Source organism: Phocoena phocoena, chromosome 3, assembly GCF_963924675.1.
Source record: "Phocoena phocoena chromosome 3, mPhoPho1.1, whole genome shotgun sequence".
NCBI classification, from domain to species: domain Eukaryota; kingdom Metazoa; phylum Chordata; class Mammalia; order Artiodactyla; family Phocoenidae; genus Phocoena; species Phocoena phocoena.
Window position 1 is genome coordinate 117,004,389 of NC_089221.1, and position 15,815 is coordinate 117,020,203.

Below are 15,815 nucleotides of genomic sequence, written 5' to 3' on the forward strand. Positions count from 1 at the left end.
GGTGAAAGAATTTCTAGAAACTATCTTATGTAGTAATTTTTATTTTACTGTTATAGATTTTTCCTTAGTTACTTCATACATAAATGCCCCCAAAGATTGGAATCATAGTCATACAAATGTTTTAGCAGTAAATCTTAGTTATTTCTGATGGACTTTATCATGCTTTGTATTTTATGTTTTCACATTATACTAGGGGTGATCCATTCATGTTGCAGCAATCTACAAACCCAGCACCAGGAATTCTGGGACCTCCGCCTCCCTCATTTCATCTTGGGGGACCAGCAGTTGGACCAAGAGGAAATCTGGGTGATTATAAAATTCATGTTACCTTTCCCTAAGAGCTTTTATCATAAAAATTAAATGCAGTGATGTTAGGCAGAAGAAGTGTCATATAACTATAACTCAGAAATAACATTGCATGAGAAGACATGTGGTACTCATATGATATTTGTAATATCCTTCATTTGTGTTTGAAAAATGTCTGTTTTTCAATTAAAATAGCCTGGTAGCGCAAGTATATTTATTACAAGACTGAAAAATATACTTTTTCCCTATAAAGGTGCTGGAAATGGAAACCTGCAAGGACCAAGACACATGCAAAAGGGCAGAGTGGTCAGTAATAAAGCTCTTGCTTTTACTGTTTTAGCTATTCGGGGGAATGTGATTTGACTTGAATCCTTGCTAATTGAATTTGTGTCATAGTCTTTATTAGGAAGATTGCTTTAGTTTGAAAATCATCAGGCTTTTATATATGACTTTGATAAGAATTAAAACTTTGTTTTCCTATGTCCATAGTCTAGAGATCTCACCTTGATTCAAAGTTAAGAACTTTGCTATCTAATTATTATGTACAAGGTAGTCAATTTAAATATCAGTGCAGATACTGTTTTCTGGAACTTTGAGATTTGCCCCAGTGACATATTTTAAATATTTAGTTTTTTCCGGTTGGCTGTAGATTATAAAAGTTTTAATATAATACATAACCTGTTTCGTATTGCTTCTAAAGAGACTTGTTTACTAACTTGATTTTTTCCTAATGGATAGGAAACTAGCCGAGTTGTTCACATCATGGATTTCCAGCGAGGGAAAAACTTGAGATATCAACTATTACAGCTGGTGGAACCATTTGGAGTTATTTCAAATCATCTGATTCTAAATAAAATTAATGAGGTATGAGTTAAGTGTAGTATTTATTGATCACTAAAATATTTCCTAAGGGGATTACATAGTTTTGTGTTAGAGCTTAAATCATCAATATGGAATGTAATATAGAGCAAAGGGCCAATAGTTGAACTAATCTGTAATAAATTCTAGTACTAATGGATTATTAGTAACTTTATAAATTGTGATTCTTAAGCAGTAACATTGTCATTATTACACTGCAGCTACTATAAGGGCTATATAAGAATAATTATTTGGAAAACCATTTCAAACTTTTACCCAAATGGCACCAAATTATTTCAGATTCAGTAGGCATAATAAATGATAGTTTTAATATCATGACGGTAATAAAATCTGAGGTGATCGTTAATAAATAGCAAATTAGCAATGCTGGGTTTCTTGTTTTGCTTTTAGATTCTTGAAAATGCTTTCTATTTAATGATTAAATATTTTTGGAAAGACTTGGGCAGTGTGGAATTTGGTTGGTTTGGGGAAATAATTTTTTTTGCCATTTTAGGCATTTATTGAAATGGCAACCACAGAAGATGCCCAGGCTGCAGTGGATTATTACACAACTACACCAGCATTAGTATTTGGCAAGCCAGTGAGAGTTCATTTATCCCAGAAGTATAAAAGAATAAAGGTAATATCTGTTTTTCCAGATTTGTATTACCAACCATTTGATACATCATTTTAATATTTACTAACTTACAGATATTTTAAATTGTTGCTAATATCTAGGATAATCTTAAGTATTAACTAATAATTACGGCATACCTACCAACGTTTGACTCCCCCTCCCTCTCTTTTTTTTCCCATTTATTAAAGAAACCTGAAGGGAAGCCAGACCAGAAGTTTGATCAAAAACAAGAGCTTGGACGTGTGATACATCTCAGCAATTTACCTCATTCTGGCTATTCTGACAGTGCTGTCCTCAAGCTTGCTGAGCCTTATGGGAAAATTAAGAATTATATACTGATGAGGATGAAAAGTCAGGTAATATACATGTTGAAGTTTTGAAAAATATTATTTCTCGGAGTGCTTTAAGTTTTTTGTTTCGTTTTGTTTTTTTAATATCCTCATTTGTAGTGAAGAAAGGGTGGGGAGGTAATTTGGCATCCAAGGTGGAGTGGTTCTTTAGCTTATTATAGATAAATTTTCTAGCCAAGTGGTAGTTTTTTAAAAGTCATAGTAGGTGAATTCTATCAAACATTTAGAGAAGAGCTAACACCGATCCTTCTTAAACTCTTCAAAAAATTGCAGAGGGAGGAACACTTCCAAATTTACTATCACCCTGATACCAAAACCAGACAAAGATACCACAAAAGAAGAAAATTACAGACCAATATCACTGATGAAAACAGATAGAAAAATCCTGAACAAAATACTAGCAAACAGAATCCAACAACATATTAAAAGGATCATACACTGTGATCAAATGGCATTTGTCCCAGGGATACAAGGATTCTTCAGTATACGCAAATCAATCGATGTGATACGCTATATTAACATTAAGGAATAAAAACCATATGATCATCTCAGTAGATGCAGAAAAAGCTTTTGACAAAATTCAACACCCATTTATGGTAAAAACTCTCCAGAAAAATGGGCATAGAGGTAACCTTCTTCAACATAGTAAAGACCATATATGACAAACCCACAGCAAACATCATACTCAGTGGTGAAAAACTGAAAGCATTTCCACTAAGATCAGGAACAAGACAAGGATGTCCACCCTTGCCACTCAGCATAGTTTTGGAAGTCCTAGCCACAGCAATCAGAGAAGGAAAAGAAATAAAAGGAATCCAAATTGGAAAAGAAGAAGTAAAACTGTCACTGTTTGCAGGTGATGTGACATAATTTTCTACTCTACATAAAAAATCCTGAAGATGCCACCAGAAAACTACTAGGAACTAATCAATGAATTTGGTAAGGTTGCAGGATACAAAATTAATGCACAGAAATCTCTGGCATTCCTATACACTAACAACGAAAGATCAGAAAGAGACATTAAGGAAACAATCACATTTAACATTGCAAGAAAAAGAATAAAATACCTAGGAATAAACCTACGTAAGGAGGTGAAAGACTTGTACTCAGAAAACTATACAACACTGATGAAAGAAATCAAAGATGACGTAAACAGATGGAGAAATACACCATGTTCTTGGATTGGAAGAATCAATATTGTAAAAATGACTGTACTACCCAAAGCAATCTACAGATTCAGTGCAATCCCTGTCAAAGTGCCAATGGCATTCTTCACAGAATTAGAACAAAAAACTTTGCAATTCGTAAGGAAGCACGGAAGACCCCAAATAGCCAAAGCAATCTTGAGAAAGAAAAACGGAGCTGGAGGAATCAGGCTCCCAGACTTCAAATTATACTACAAAGCTACAGTAATCAAGACAGTATGGTACTGGCATGAAAACAGAAATATAGATCAACAGTACAGGATAGAAAGCCCAGAGATAAACCCACACACATACGGTCACCTAATTTTCAACAAAGGAGGCAAGAACATACAAGGGAGAAAATACAGCCTCTTCAATAAGTGGTGCTGGGAAAACTGGACAGCTTCATGTAAAAGAATGAAATTAGAACGCTCCATAACACCATACACAAAAATAAACTCAAAGTGGATTAAAGACCTAAATATAAGACCAGACACTATAAAACTCGTAAGAGGAAAACATATGCAGAACACTATGACATAAATCACAGCAAGATCTTTTTTGACCCCCTTCCTAGAGAAATGGAAGTAAAAACAAAAATAAACAAATGGGACCTAAGTAAACTTAAAAGCTTTTGCACAGCAAAGGAAACCATAAACAAGACGAAAAGACACCCCTCAGAATGGGAGAAAGTATTTGCAGATGAAACAATGGACAAAGGATTAATCTCCAGAATATACAAACAAGTCATGGAGCTCAATATCAAAAAAAACAATTCAATAAAAAATGGGCGGAAGACCTAAATAGACATTTCACCAAAGAAGACATACAGATGGCCAAGAGGTACATGAAAAGCTGCTCAACGTCACTAATTATTAGAGAAATGCGAATCAGAACTACAGTGAGGTATCACCTCATGCTGGTCAGAATGGCCATTATCAAAAAATCTAGGGCTTCCCTGGTGGCGCAGTGGTTGAGAGCCCGCCTGCCGATGCAAGGGACACGGGTTCGTGCCCTGGTCCAGGAAGATCCCACATGCCGCAGAGCGGCTAGGCCCGTGAGCCATGGCTGCTGAGCCTGCGTGTCCAGAGCCTGTGCTCCACAACGGGAGAGGCTGCAACAGTGAGAGGCCCGTGGAAAGGGTGTGAAAAGGGAACTCATCTGCACTGTTGGTGGGAATGTAAATTGATACAACCACTTTGGAGAACAGTATGAAGGTTCCTTAAAAAACTAAAATTAGAACTATCATATGACCCAGCAGTCCCACTACTGGGCATATACCCTAAGAAAACCATAATTCAAAGAGAGTCATGTACCACAGTGTTCACTGCAGCACTATTTACAATAGCTAGGACATGATCCAAATCTAAATGTCCATCGACAGATGAATGGATAAAGAAGATGTGGCACATACATACAGTGGAGTGTTAACCATAAGAAGAAACGAAATTGAGTTATTTGTAGTGAATTGGATGAACCTAGAGTCTGTCATACAGAGTTAAGTAAGTCAGAAAGAAAAACGAATACCGTATGCTAACACATATATATGGAATGAAAAACAAAAACGATGAATCTAGTGGCAGGGCAGGAATATAGACATAGAGAATGGACTTGAGGACATGGAGTGGGGAGGGGGGAAGCTGGGGTGAAGTGAGAGTAACATCGACGTATATACACTACCGAATGTAAAATAGTTAGCTAGTGGGAGGCAGCAGCATAGCACAGGGTGATCAGCTCGGTGCCTTGAGATGACCTGGATTGGGATTGGGAGGGAGGCTCGAGAGGGAGGGGATATGGGGACATATGTATGCATATGGCTGATTCCCTTTGTTGTACAACAGAAACTAACACAGTATTGTGAAGCAGTTATACTCCAGTAAAGCTCTATTTAAAGATTAATTCTCAAAGTGCTTTAAGTTTTGTTTGTTTTTTGTTTAATATTCTCATTTGTAGTGAATAAATAAAGTGGAAAGTAAAGATCTTTTCTCTTGCTTGGTTAATAACACTATTTGTTTCCAGAGTTTGCTTCCAAAGATCTTCCTTTGTGTATATAGGTATACATTTTCCCCTTACTTCAAATGGGATTATATCATACTGTTGTTTTCCACAGTATATGATTCCATTGAGTAAGCTGTAATGAATTTAATTTCTTTAGTTGATGGATATTAGAGTTGCTTGTATTTTGGCTGTGCCATTAATGCTGCTGTGGACTTTGTGGCATGTGAATTTATGCATTTGATTGAAGGGTACAATTTCAGAATTGGAATTTTGGATCCTGATACTTGCTTTCTTTAGTTTGATGGTGTCAAATTGCTCTTCAAAAAATACTATTCATTTATAGTCACACCAGCATTGTCTGAGAGTGAGAGCTTTGCAAACACTGGATATTAAAGACTTTTCAAATTATGTGAGTTTAATGGATGGATTAAGTTATGTCATACTTGTATTTCATTTTTAAAATTCACAGTAAGGAGAGCATCTTTTTTTTCTTTTTCGTTAACCCTTTTGTAGCAACATGAGTTTATAGCCTTCCAAACTTTTTAATTTTTTGTTATTTTCCTTAATGTATTGTGAGTGATATTTTCTAAGCTTAGTACTTTAATTACTTTTGCAAAAAGACTGCATACGGGTGGTTTAATATTTGTACAAGATACTTTGTAAATCTGACAAATTGCCCTTATTTCACTGGGTGATTTTTAACTCTTACTGCTATCTCTATACTAAAGATTAAATTCTCCTAACAGGTAGAAAAAAATAAGCTCTAAAATTCTGTACAATTCTCTGAAAAATAATGTCTTTGCTAATTTTTTTTTAGGCCTTTATTGAGATGGAGACCAGAGAAGATGCAATGGCAATGGTTGACCACTGTTTGAAAAAGGCCCTTTGGTTTCAAGGGAGATGTGTAAAAGTTGACCTGTCTGAAAAATATAAAAAATTGGTACTCAGGGTATGTAGTATTTGATTCTACTTCATTATAAAGCTTGTTTTCATGCTTTTCAAGCCATGACATTCTTATAAACATTTTTATATGCCAAGAATATAGGATAGATTTTATTTGAACAGAGTTCTGTTAATAAAGTGTTTATTATTCACTGCTCTATTGAAATGTTGATTGTAATGAATTGGTAACTATATTCAGCTTAAATTCTTAGGTATGGTTACAGAGATTGAATAAGCTTAGTTGATATATAAAGGACGGTCATAGTCATTAGTTAATTGGATAATTATACTACAAATTCTAATACATTTATTTAACTTCTGTAAAATTTTGTCTTTTAGATTCCCAACAGAGGCATTGACTTACTGAAAAAAGATAAGTCCCGGTAATTTCCCTTTGTGTGTGTGTCTGTGTCTTTGTGTACACTAGTATATTAAAAACTTTTGTTTTCCAGCTCAGGTGAATTAATTCAGATGTATCTTTTGGTTTCAGGAAAAGGTCTTACTCTCCAGATGGCAAAGAATCTCCAAGTGATAAGAAATCCAAAACTGATGGTTCCCAGAAGACTGAAAGTACCACCGAAGGTAAAGAACAAGAAGAGAAATCAGGAGAAGATGGTGAAAAAGATACAAAGGATGACCAGGCAGAACAAGAACCTAACATGCTTCTTGAATCTGAAGATGAGCTGCTTGTAGATGAAGAAGAAGCAGCAGCACTGCTAGAAAGTGGCAGTTCAGTGGGAGATGAGACAGATCTTGCTAATTTAGGGGATGTGGCATCTGATGGGAAAAAGGAACCTTCAGACAAAGTTGTGAAAAAAGACGCAAATGCGAGTGCTTCAGCAACTGCCAAGAAAAAGCTTAAAAAGGTAAAGGAAGATTATGTGTTGACCTGTTTTAGTAGAAAATGAGATCAGATAAACGTTTCAAATTATATATATTAGGGTCACAGTAAAGAGAAGTCACTTATATTAGGAAAAAATAGATACGAATAATAAAAACATTGAAATCTAAACTCTGCAATAAACAGATTAAATAGGACTAATTTTCAAAAGAAAAATGTCAGTTCACAAAGGGAACTTTTTTTTTTTTTTTTTTTTTTAAGGGAACTTTTTAGTAATGAAGGAGAAAGACTTAAAACTACATATGATTCTGTTTTGTAGTGGTGGTGTGTAAGTAGTAGTAGGCAGCCTTTATGGTCCAGCTTGTTTTTTAAAAGATGGGGTATGAATTTTACAGTAACTTAACCGACCCAGGCCACTAAAAACCTTTTGTCAAAACTGGTTGAATTTGAAGAATTTTCCTATTAAAGAAATGTAACCTTGATTAGATATTTTAATAGGTTTTAAAACATTTTTTCTTAGAACACATGTCACATATAAGAGCATATAAGGCGAGTATCAATACAAAAATACGTACATGGTAAAAGAATAGTAACTCAAGAGACCCATGGTGTATTGACTACCTATGTTAAGGAGCCCCTTTGGAGCTCCTTAAGTTAAATGGGTCTTGAAATGAGATTTTTATAATCCTATTTCATTGGTTCCTTCTAAGCAGTACTCAGCTACTAGGAAACTAATACCTCCAGTTTTTGATGGCTTGGTCAAAAAAGTTAGTCTTGAGATTCTTTTTTTGGCTGCTATGTTTGCACTCTTAAGAGCTGATAATTATTGAGCGCTTGTTACATGCTGTAATTTTTCCTAAGCTCTGTGTGTGCTGATTAACTGATTCTTATAATCCTATGCCATAGATACTTTGTTATCCCCATTTCATGAATAAGCAGATCGAGATATGTTAAAATTGAGTAGATTGTGGTTATACTGCCTATAAGTGGCAGAGCCAAAATCTAAACCAAAGCAGTCATGCTCCAGAGCTTGATTTTTAAACCACAGTGCTATTTTTAGACTGAATGTTCTCTAAGCAAGGTTTATACCATAAGATACCTTCTTTGAAGGACATCTTTCAACTACCAAATCAGTTCTTCGATACATTCCCTAGCAGCAGAATAGTCTCAGAAAGTATGGAATATGCATGTCCTCATATTTATTTTCTGCTTGTATGAGGCAAGCCTTTGATTATTTAGTTTTAAAACAGGCTAAGGTGTTTTTGAAAGGTTAGTAATTTAGAGGGGAAAAAGGAAGAAGTCAGCTTTTTTTTTTTTTGCTTTTCTTTTTCTTTTCTTTTTTTTTTTTTTTTGAGAAAATGAAGGCAAAGACGCTATCCCTTTCCCTTCAAGTAAAGCAAATGGAAGGGATGCTGCAGGATAATTGTTGCAGAGTAAATTTGTCTTTCTTAACAGCGTCGTTTCCCAGGGAGTATGGAAGGTTTTGTCACTCTAGATGAGGTTGGTGATGAGGAAGATTCGGAACTTCAGAAACTTCGTAAATCGGGCATGGCATTTAAATCTGGTGACAAAAATGATGATGGTTTGGTTGAAATTAAGGTGGACAAGATCGAGGAACTTGACCAAGAAAACGAAGCAGCGTTGGAAAATGGAATTAAAAATGAGGAAAATACAGAACCAGGTGCTGAATCTGCTGAGAATGCTGATGATCCCAACAAAGATACAAGTGAAAACGCAGATGGCCAAAGTGATGAAAACAAGGAGGACTATACAATCCCAGATGAGTATAGAATTGGACCGTATCAGCCCAATGTTCCTGTTGGTGAGATTTAAGGCTTTGTTCTTCCCCTCTCACCCTCCCCAAACTCTTACTAAATAAGATTTTTAAAATTGGTCTTACATAAGCTCTGATAACATTCTTAATTTACTTCTATGCAAAACAGTTTGTAAATCTTAATTGGAACATTCTGTTTTCCTCTTACCCATGTCTCCTGATTTTGTATTATCTTTTGTTACCATTCCATAATATGTTCTCTTTTCTCATAAAGTTTTCTGAGAATTTCACATTGCTTTTTGTTTTGTTTACCTTTTCTATTTCAATATTTTTAAGAGAACAATTAGGTGTGGGACCTTAAATATCAATTAAGTACAAACTACTAACAATGTCATGGTTTTTGTTTTGTTTTAGCTTAGGCTACATTAGACTTGTCACAAATGTTACCTCATTCAAATTATATTGACAGGAAAAAAAAGATTTGAGAACACTATTAAAATCTTCAGTTTACTGAATTTGTAAGAATGTATGTTTGTGTTCTAGGTATAGACTATGTGATACCTAAAACAGGGTTTTACTGTAAGCTGTGTTCACTCTTTTATACAAATGAAGAAGTTGCAAAGAATACTCATTGCAGCAGCCTTCCTCATTATCAGAAATTAAAGGTAAGGCTATATCTAAAAGAGGAGAGTTCTTTAGTGAAAACTAGCAAATCATGTAAGTTTATGGAAAGTACTGTCTGTGGACCCAGCATGCTTTATCCTGGAAATAACATTCTTTATTGATGGGCCTTGAGCAGTTTAATGAATTCTAGAAACATCTGTTAATTATGCCTCTTTCTAGAAAATACTCTTAACTAAGTGTTGATAATTGAGTAATTTCTAAATTTATAGTTCTAAATGTTATAAATTCTTTGGTATAAAGTTATTTGAGTATTCTCAAATGGTTGTTAGACTGTGATTTCTCTAATTTGGATATTGGAGGCCTGAAAGCCAGCTTTATAAAGTGCCATATCCCTTCATACTTAATGATTTTTACATTGACTTTAAATTATTATATATTAATAATGACACTTCAGTAAGTTTCATCATCAACAGGATATAAAGATAAAAGGATACATTAAAAAAGCACAACATGGTAAAGCATAACAAATTTGTTTGAATATTTTGAAGTTTGGTGTTTCAGTTAGTGGCTTAAGGACTAAGTATTAAAATAAATAATGGGGAAAAACTTGAAAGTAAGAGTTAAAGAATTCATAATTGTAGATAACACTGATTTATAAAGCAGAGCATTAAGAACAGTGGTTATTTTCAGTGGTAGCAGCAATTTAATATAAATATTTTGTCTGCTTGGCTTAGTGGAAGGGTCATTGAATAAATATATGTCATTTTAACTAAGTTCTTGGGGTGTAGCAGTACTTCTGTGTGGCTGTTATGGTCTTTGATCATCTCTGTAAGTTAGTCTTAATTGCACATTAAATAACTTTCATGTTTTACCGTTTATCTCCTATGCCTTACTGTGGTGTCCAGTTTAGTTTCATACCTGCCTAATAAGAATAACTGGATCTTAAAAGTATTGATAAGGTTATAGTTAAATTAGACTCAAGTCCCTAAACATGGATAGAATATTTTGTTTTGGAGTTAATCCATTTGTTATGTTTCACTGCGGTGACTTAATCCTTGTAAAAAAATTTTTTCTATTTTCTTTTCAGAAATTTCTGAATAAATTGGCAGAAGAACGCAGGCAGAAGAAGGAAGCTTAAGATGTGCAAGAAGCTTAATGATTTCAAAGAAAATAATGGTTCTTTGTTTTTAAATGTTAACCTTTTTTAAATACAATACAGATAGTTAGAAAACTATTGTACTCTTTTGTTATAGTGGAAAAATAATAGACGTCTGTTCATGTGTTAAGTGTTATAGCAAAAATACATATACGGTTAAGTTAATGAAGAATTGTTTTTGTTTTATCAAAATGGTAACAGACAGAAATACTTGTTAGAGACTGACTTCATATGCTACTTAAGACACTTGCACCACTAAGAAAGATACGTAGAAACATTCAGAGAAGTGAAATTTAGTAGTTCCAAGCTTCAAAGAAATGTCAAAACTTTTGATTCCATTCAATAAAGAACAAAACCAATTGTATTTTTATTACTTTCATCTGAAACATTCCACATTTTAATCTGAGCCTTGCAGACTTTTCATTTGCAGTTCGAAGCATTTTTGGTTTTGTTTCAATTTTTGAGAACTTCATTAATGTGAGATTGGTAATTAAAATGCAGGTGCAGTTTTCTTTTAATGTCATGCTGTTTAGGTAATAAGAAATACTAAGTAATTGGCTTTAGATTTTGTAATTTTTTCCCTAAGTTCCTGCTAGATTTCGTATTCTAGTAGTCAATGTCTTTTTCAGTGAAATGTAAAAATACTCCCATTCTCTTTGACCAGTATTAATTTCTTGAGATATTGCTTGTCACTTGAATCCTGTAGCTGTCATACATCTGGTATAAGCACATTTGATTTTTGAAGTGTGTAGACCATCTCTTCATATTTTCAAGATGTAATTTTACATTTCTGCATTTTAAAAACAGTTTGGCCATAATCTTAGACGCACGCTTCTAATTCATATACTGCATATGTGACCTTTGTGAACAGAAATTTGCATGTATAATCTGTGTTTACTTGTAACTTTCTGGTTATATACTGCTTATATCTGTGGATTCAAGTTTCTGAAGTGAGTACCAATAAAAAAAAAAAACCTAGGCCATGTTCATTGGTTATACATGTTTGAAATGTTAACCAATATATTTGTCAGTTGTGGTTTTTATTCACTGTTACACTTTTTGCATGCTTTAACAAATTATTACATTTTTAATTTAGAGTGTTCTAAAGACTGCTACTAAAGATCTGAGTTTTAAAGCTTTTAGTGCTGGTGGATTTCTTGTTCCTGTTACATAACTGAAAATGGGACTCTTCATAGTTTTTGGGTTTTGGTTTTTTCTTCATAGTTTTTTAAGACCTTGCAGTTTTAAGACGTTACGGGTGAGGAAATGGTAAAAGCTCATGTTTAGACATGTCTAAGTATTTAACGATAAAATTGGAAGTAACATGGAATAACAAGAATTGGTTTTTACCAGCCTTTCAAAGTTGCTGGGATTATAGGTATAAGAAATTATTGTCAAACAAATTTTTAATTAAAAAAAATAAGAATTTAAGGGATTCTCTTTGAAACTCTTAGGTCCAAGTGTATTAAAGGATATATATCAAATAGTTGAAAGAAATATTATGATCTACCACTGAGGGGCAGATGACACTTTTTAAAATGTAACATGCACAAAAAATCCTTGCCAGTTTACTTCTGTAGTTTTAATTTTGGCCTTTACTAATTACCCGCTTTTGTTTAACTCCAACTTTAACTAACAGCAGCTACACAAAGCATTTTGTGTACACAAATCAAGGAATCCCTTGATTGTTTTCTGTCAATGATAACTTTTTTCATAGATCCTACTTTGTTAGATATACCAAGTTGGAGAAAAGAATGTTTAATATCTTCATTTGATAGCATTTGAAAGCAGAAATTCTCATAAATTGCTAGTGATTAATAAATTTGTAACAGCTATTTCCCAGATTACAGCAAACCTTTATTTAAGAGGAATGTTTCCACTTCACCCAGCTATAAAGTTGAAAATTTTCCCACCACCATTTTAGTTTTTAGTTTAATCTGCTGTTAATCCTGGGTAAAGGAAACTTTTTTTTTTTTTTTTTTTGCGGTACGCGGGCCTCTCACTGTTGTGGCCTCTCCCGTTGCGGAGCACAGGCTCCGGAAACGCAGGCTCAGCGGCCGTGGCTCACGGGCCTAGCCTCTCTGCGGCATGTGGGATCTTCCCGGTCCAGGGCACAAACCTGTGTCCCTTGCATCGGCAGGCGGACTCTCAACCACTGCGCCACCAGGGCAGCCCAAAGGGAACTTTTGTAAACACCTTCATGTTTGTTTTACAGTTTTCTTTTAACCGATTGTTGATAAATTTGGCATATGAGAGTGACCCTGGTAGGGCTTGAGTTGGCTAGCTGTAGTATTGTGTATCTTAAAAATAATTTTATTTAAGATTTTATTAATGAGGAAGGTGAATTTCTGGCTATAGAGTACACCAGGAAGTACCTCCTCTAGAAAATGGTATGATTGCAAGGACCTTTTAAAGGTTATATCCTTCCTCTGAATTCTTTTACCCCTTAGGGTGATGGGGACAAGTAAAAGGATGTATACCCTATTAAGTATTATGGTGGCATTAAGTTTATAAAAGGGGAAGGGTTCAGATATTTATGCCTCACCTTGTTCACAGTGCGTTTTTGGTGGCTTTGACCTGTAAAAACATCATGAATAAAAATTATGACAAAAGAGGCTCACGGTATGTAGTAGAAATCTGTAGAAACACCACAGATTATATTTTTAAATCAAATTAGTAACAAAATTGGTATAGACAGTTTGGTTAGGATAATATGCACTAGGGCTAGGAGTGAGTAGCTGTGTACTCTTCTTTATTGGTCTCCATCACAGAAAATGGCCTAGGATAGCTGAAAGCTCAAAGTGTTGAATGGTTATGCATTTGAGATTATATCCCTTGACAAGGACCTTGAGCTGTTTGTTGAGCTGGAGTGCCTCTCCAGTCTGATGCAGGTCCTTTGACTGTCGTGGGAAAGATCAAGATTCTTATCCAACATGGTATGTAAACAAAATGGTTCTGTGAATTCTTTTCCTTTAGTGGTTCTCAAATGTTAGCATGCATCAGAATTACCCGGAAGCTTCATTTAAACATTGCTGGGCCCTGTTCTTAGAATTTCTGATTTGCTAGGTGTAGGGTGGGTATTAATAATTATCCATCTTTCAAGTTACCAGGTGATGTTGATGTCAAGGATAGAGGCCACACTTTGATTGGTTTACCTGTAGCTGAAGTGTTACTGCTAGGCAGTTGTAATCAAACACCTGGTTTAGATAACTGTTGCTTGAAGTACTGGTTTTGCTACTATTAAAAACTAAAAATAAGGAGAAGGCTGGAAAATAATCATTATTTGGGGGCACTCGCAAAGCATTTTTTAAAGAGTCGTTAATGGGAGACACCCATTTCAGAGCCCTAGATACTGCTTTCCCAAGTCAACCCTTTGTCTTGCTTGGAACATTAATAAAATCTTGAACAGCTAATTTACTGAAGTTTCAAGTGAATGGCAAAATGGAAGTAGGTACCTCTCATCACTCCATGTATAATTTGCTGAATTATAAACTTTATAGTTGACATAGGCTAGAGCTCAATTAAGGTACTAGTTAATTTGGAAAAGTTCTGAGGGAGAGGACTGTCAGGTAATGATTAATTTTTAAAAGGCTATATTAATACTTTTAAAAGGCTTTATCTTAAGACTTGTCTTTATCTTAAGACTTTAGCCCTGGCCTTCCCTTGAAGTAGTTCTTGCCTTAGATTTATAATTTCCATAAGTTTCAGAATTCTGCAAAGCCACATGTACAGTAGAGAATGGGAAAATTGAAAGGCAGTATGTTACATGTAGTAGAGAAATGTCAAACGTATCCATGCCAATAGCATTTGTATTGCTGCCATTAGATACAAGTTTAATGATCTTTGAACCATCTTGTCATTGTGCTTCATACATGGCAGCATTGATGTATTGGTTCTGAGGACCTGATCCAAATGGATATACCAAGAGCAGCAGGAATGTCCTACCTTTGACAAGGACAAAATACTGAAGTTTCAGTCATTGCAGCTGACTATCAAAAGTAGGGCCAATTTCTATTTGCTCTATTAGCAACCTTGCTAGGGTTGTTAAGTCACAGCTACTTCCTTGGCAGCTACCAACTATGTTCTTGATATATGTCCCCCCCCCCTTTTTTTCCTACACTTTGTATCAAGTTAAGCCCTAGTTCATGCTCTGTGTGCACTCTATTTTGTGGTATGAAAACCTGTGGAAATGAATTGGAGTTTTAAATGATTCTTGGTGTAATGGATGGTGAAACTTTAGTGAAGACCTAACTGATTTTCCTGATGGTGGCTGCTTCTGCTCGCAAGTACAAGGTGTGTTTCTGACCCATCTCATTTTAAGTAGCTGGGCTGTGCAAAACCAGCAAGGATGGACTTGGCTCAGACTGGAAAAGAGGAATTTTTTCTTCCTCTTATCACCCTTCTGCAAAAACCTTTGCTTATTTTACATTTACAACTTTATACAAATTTGATCCTCTTTTTAGGACAGTTTTTTTTTTTTTTTGCGGTACGCGGGCCTTTCACTGTTGTGGTCTCTCCCGTTGCGGAGCACAGGCTCGGGACGCGCAGGCTCAGCGGCCATGACTCACGGGCCTAGCCGCTCCGCGGCATGTGGGATCTTCCCGGACCGGGGCGCGAACCCGTGTCCCCTGCATGGACAGGTGGACTCTCAACCACTGTGCCACCAGGGAAGCCCATAGGACAGTTTTTTTTTTTAATACACAAAACTTACCATCTTAGCCTTTTTTTTGGGGGGGGTAGGTAGGAAGTGGATTTATTTAGAGAGAAACACACTCCACAGAGTGTGGGCCATCTCAGGAGAGAAAGGCCAGCCATTTTTTAATAACTTGCTTTATTCTGTTAATACCATAATTCACTTAACCAATTCCCTATTGATAGGCTTTTCAGTTTCTTGGTTGTTTATAACAGCTATGAATATCCTTACGTATCTATATATATGTCCGATTTCTTCCCCATACGTGGAGTGTTTGAGTCAGAGGATTTACACGTTCTACATTTTGACAATTCGGGGAGAGTGGGAACCTGTTCATAGCCATCCTACGCCTTCATAACCATCCTCTCCTGATTCCTACTTCACCTTCCATCTCAAGTTAGAATTGTTAGTGCCTGAGACGGTTGAATGTCTGCAGCATTTTAAAACTGCAC

At 35.3% G+C, this 15,815-nt stretch overlaps 1 protein-coding gene across 2 annotated transcripts in view; it reads left to right on the forward strand.

The window, feature by feature from the left end:
- MATR3 (matrin 3) overlaps window positions 1–11,689 on the forward strand; it is a 29,945-nt gene extending 18,256 nt beyond the window's left edge. The window contains exons 5-15 of one of the 2 annotated variants that reach the window (XM_065873142.1): window positions 194–306; window positions 560–612; window positions 1,045–1,170; window positions 1,679–1,804; window positions 1,990–2,157; window positions 6,151–6,282; window positions 6,615–6,658; window positions 6,766–7,141; window positions 8,716–8,938; window positions 9,434–9,555; window positions 10,602–11,689. In XM_065873142.1, the coding sequence (XP_065729214.1) occupies window positions 194–306; window positions 560–612; window positions 1,045–1,170; window positions 1,679–1,804; window positions 1,990–2,157; window positions 6,151–6,282; window positions 6,615–6,658; window positions 6,766–7,141; window positions 8,716–8,938; window positions 9,434–9,555; window positions 10,602–10,652 (1,534 nt within the window). In that variant the 3' untranslated portion in view covers window positions 10,653–11,689. Of the gene's footprint in view, window positions 1–193; window positions 307–559; window positions 613–1,044; window positions 1,171–1,678; window positions 1,805–1,989; window positions 2,158–6,150; window positions 6,283–6,614; window positions 6,659–6,765; window positions 7,142–8,571; window positions 8,939–9,433; window positions 9,556–10,601 lie in introns of both variants that reach the window. The other variant, XM_065873143.1, reaches the window with a different exon arrangement.
- Window positions 11,690–15,815: the final 4,126 nt, after the last annotated feature.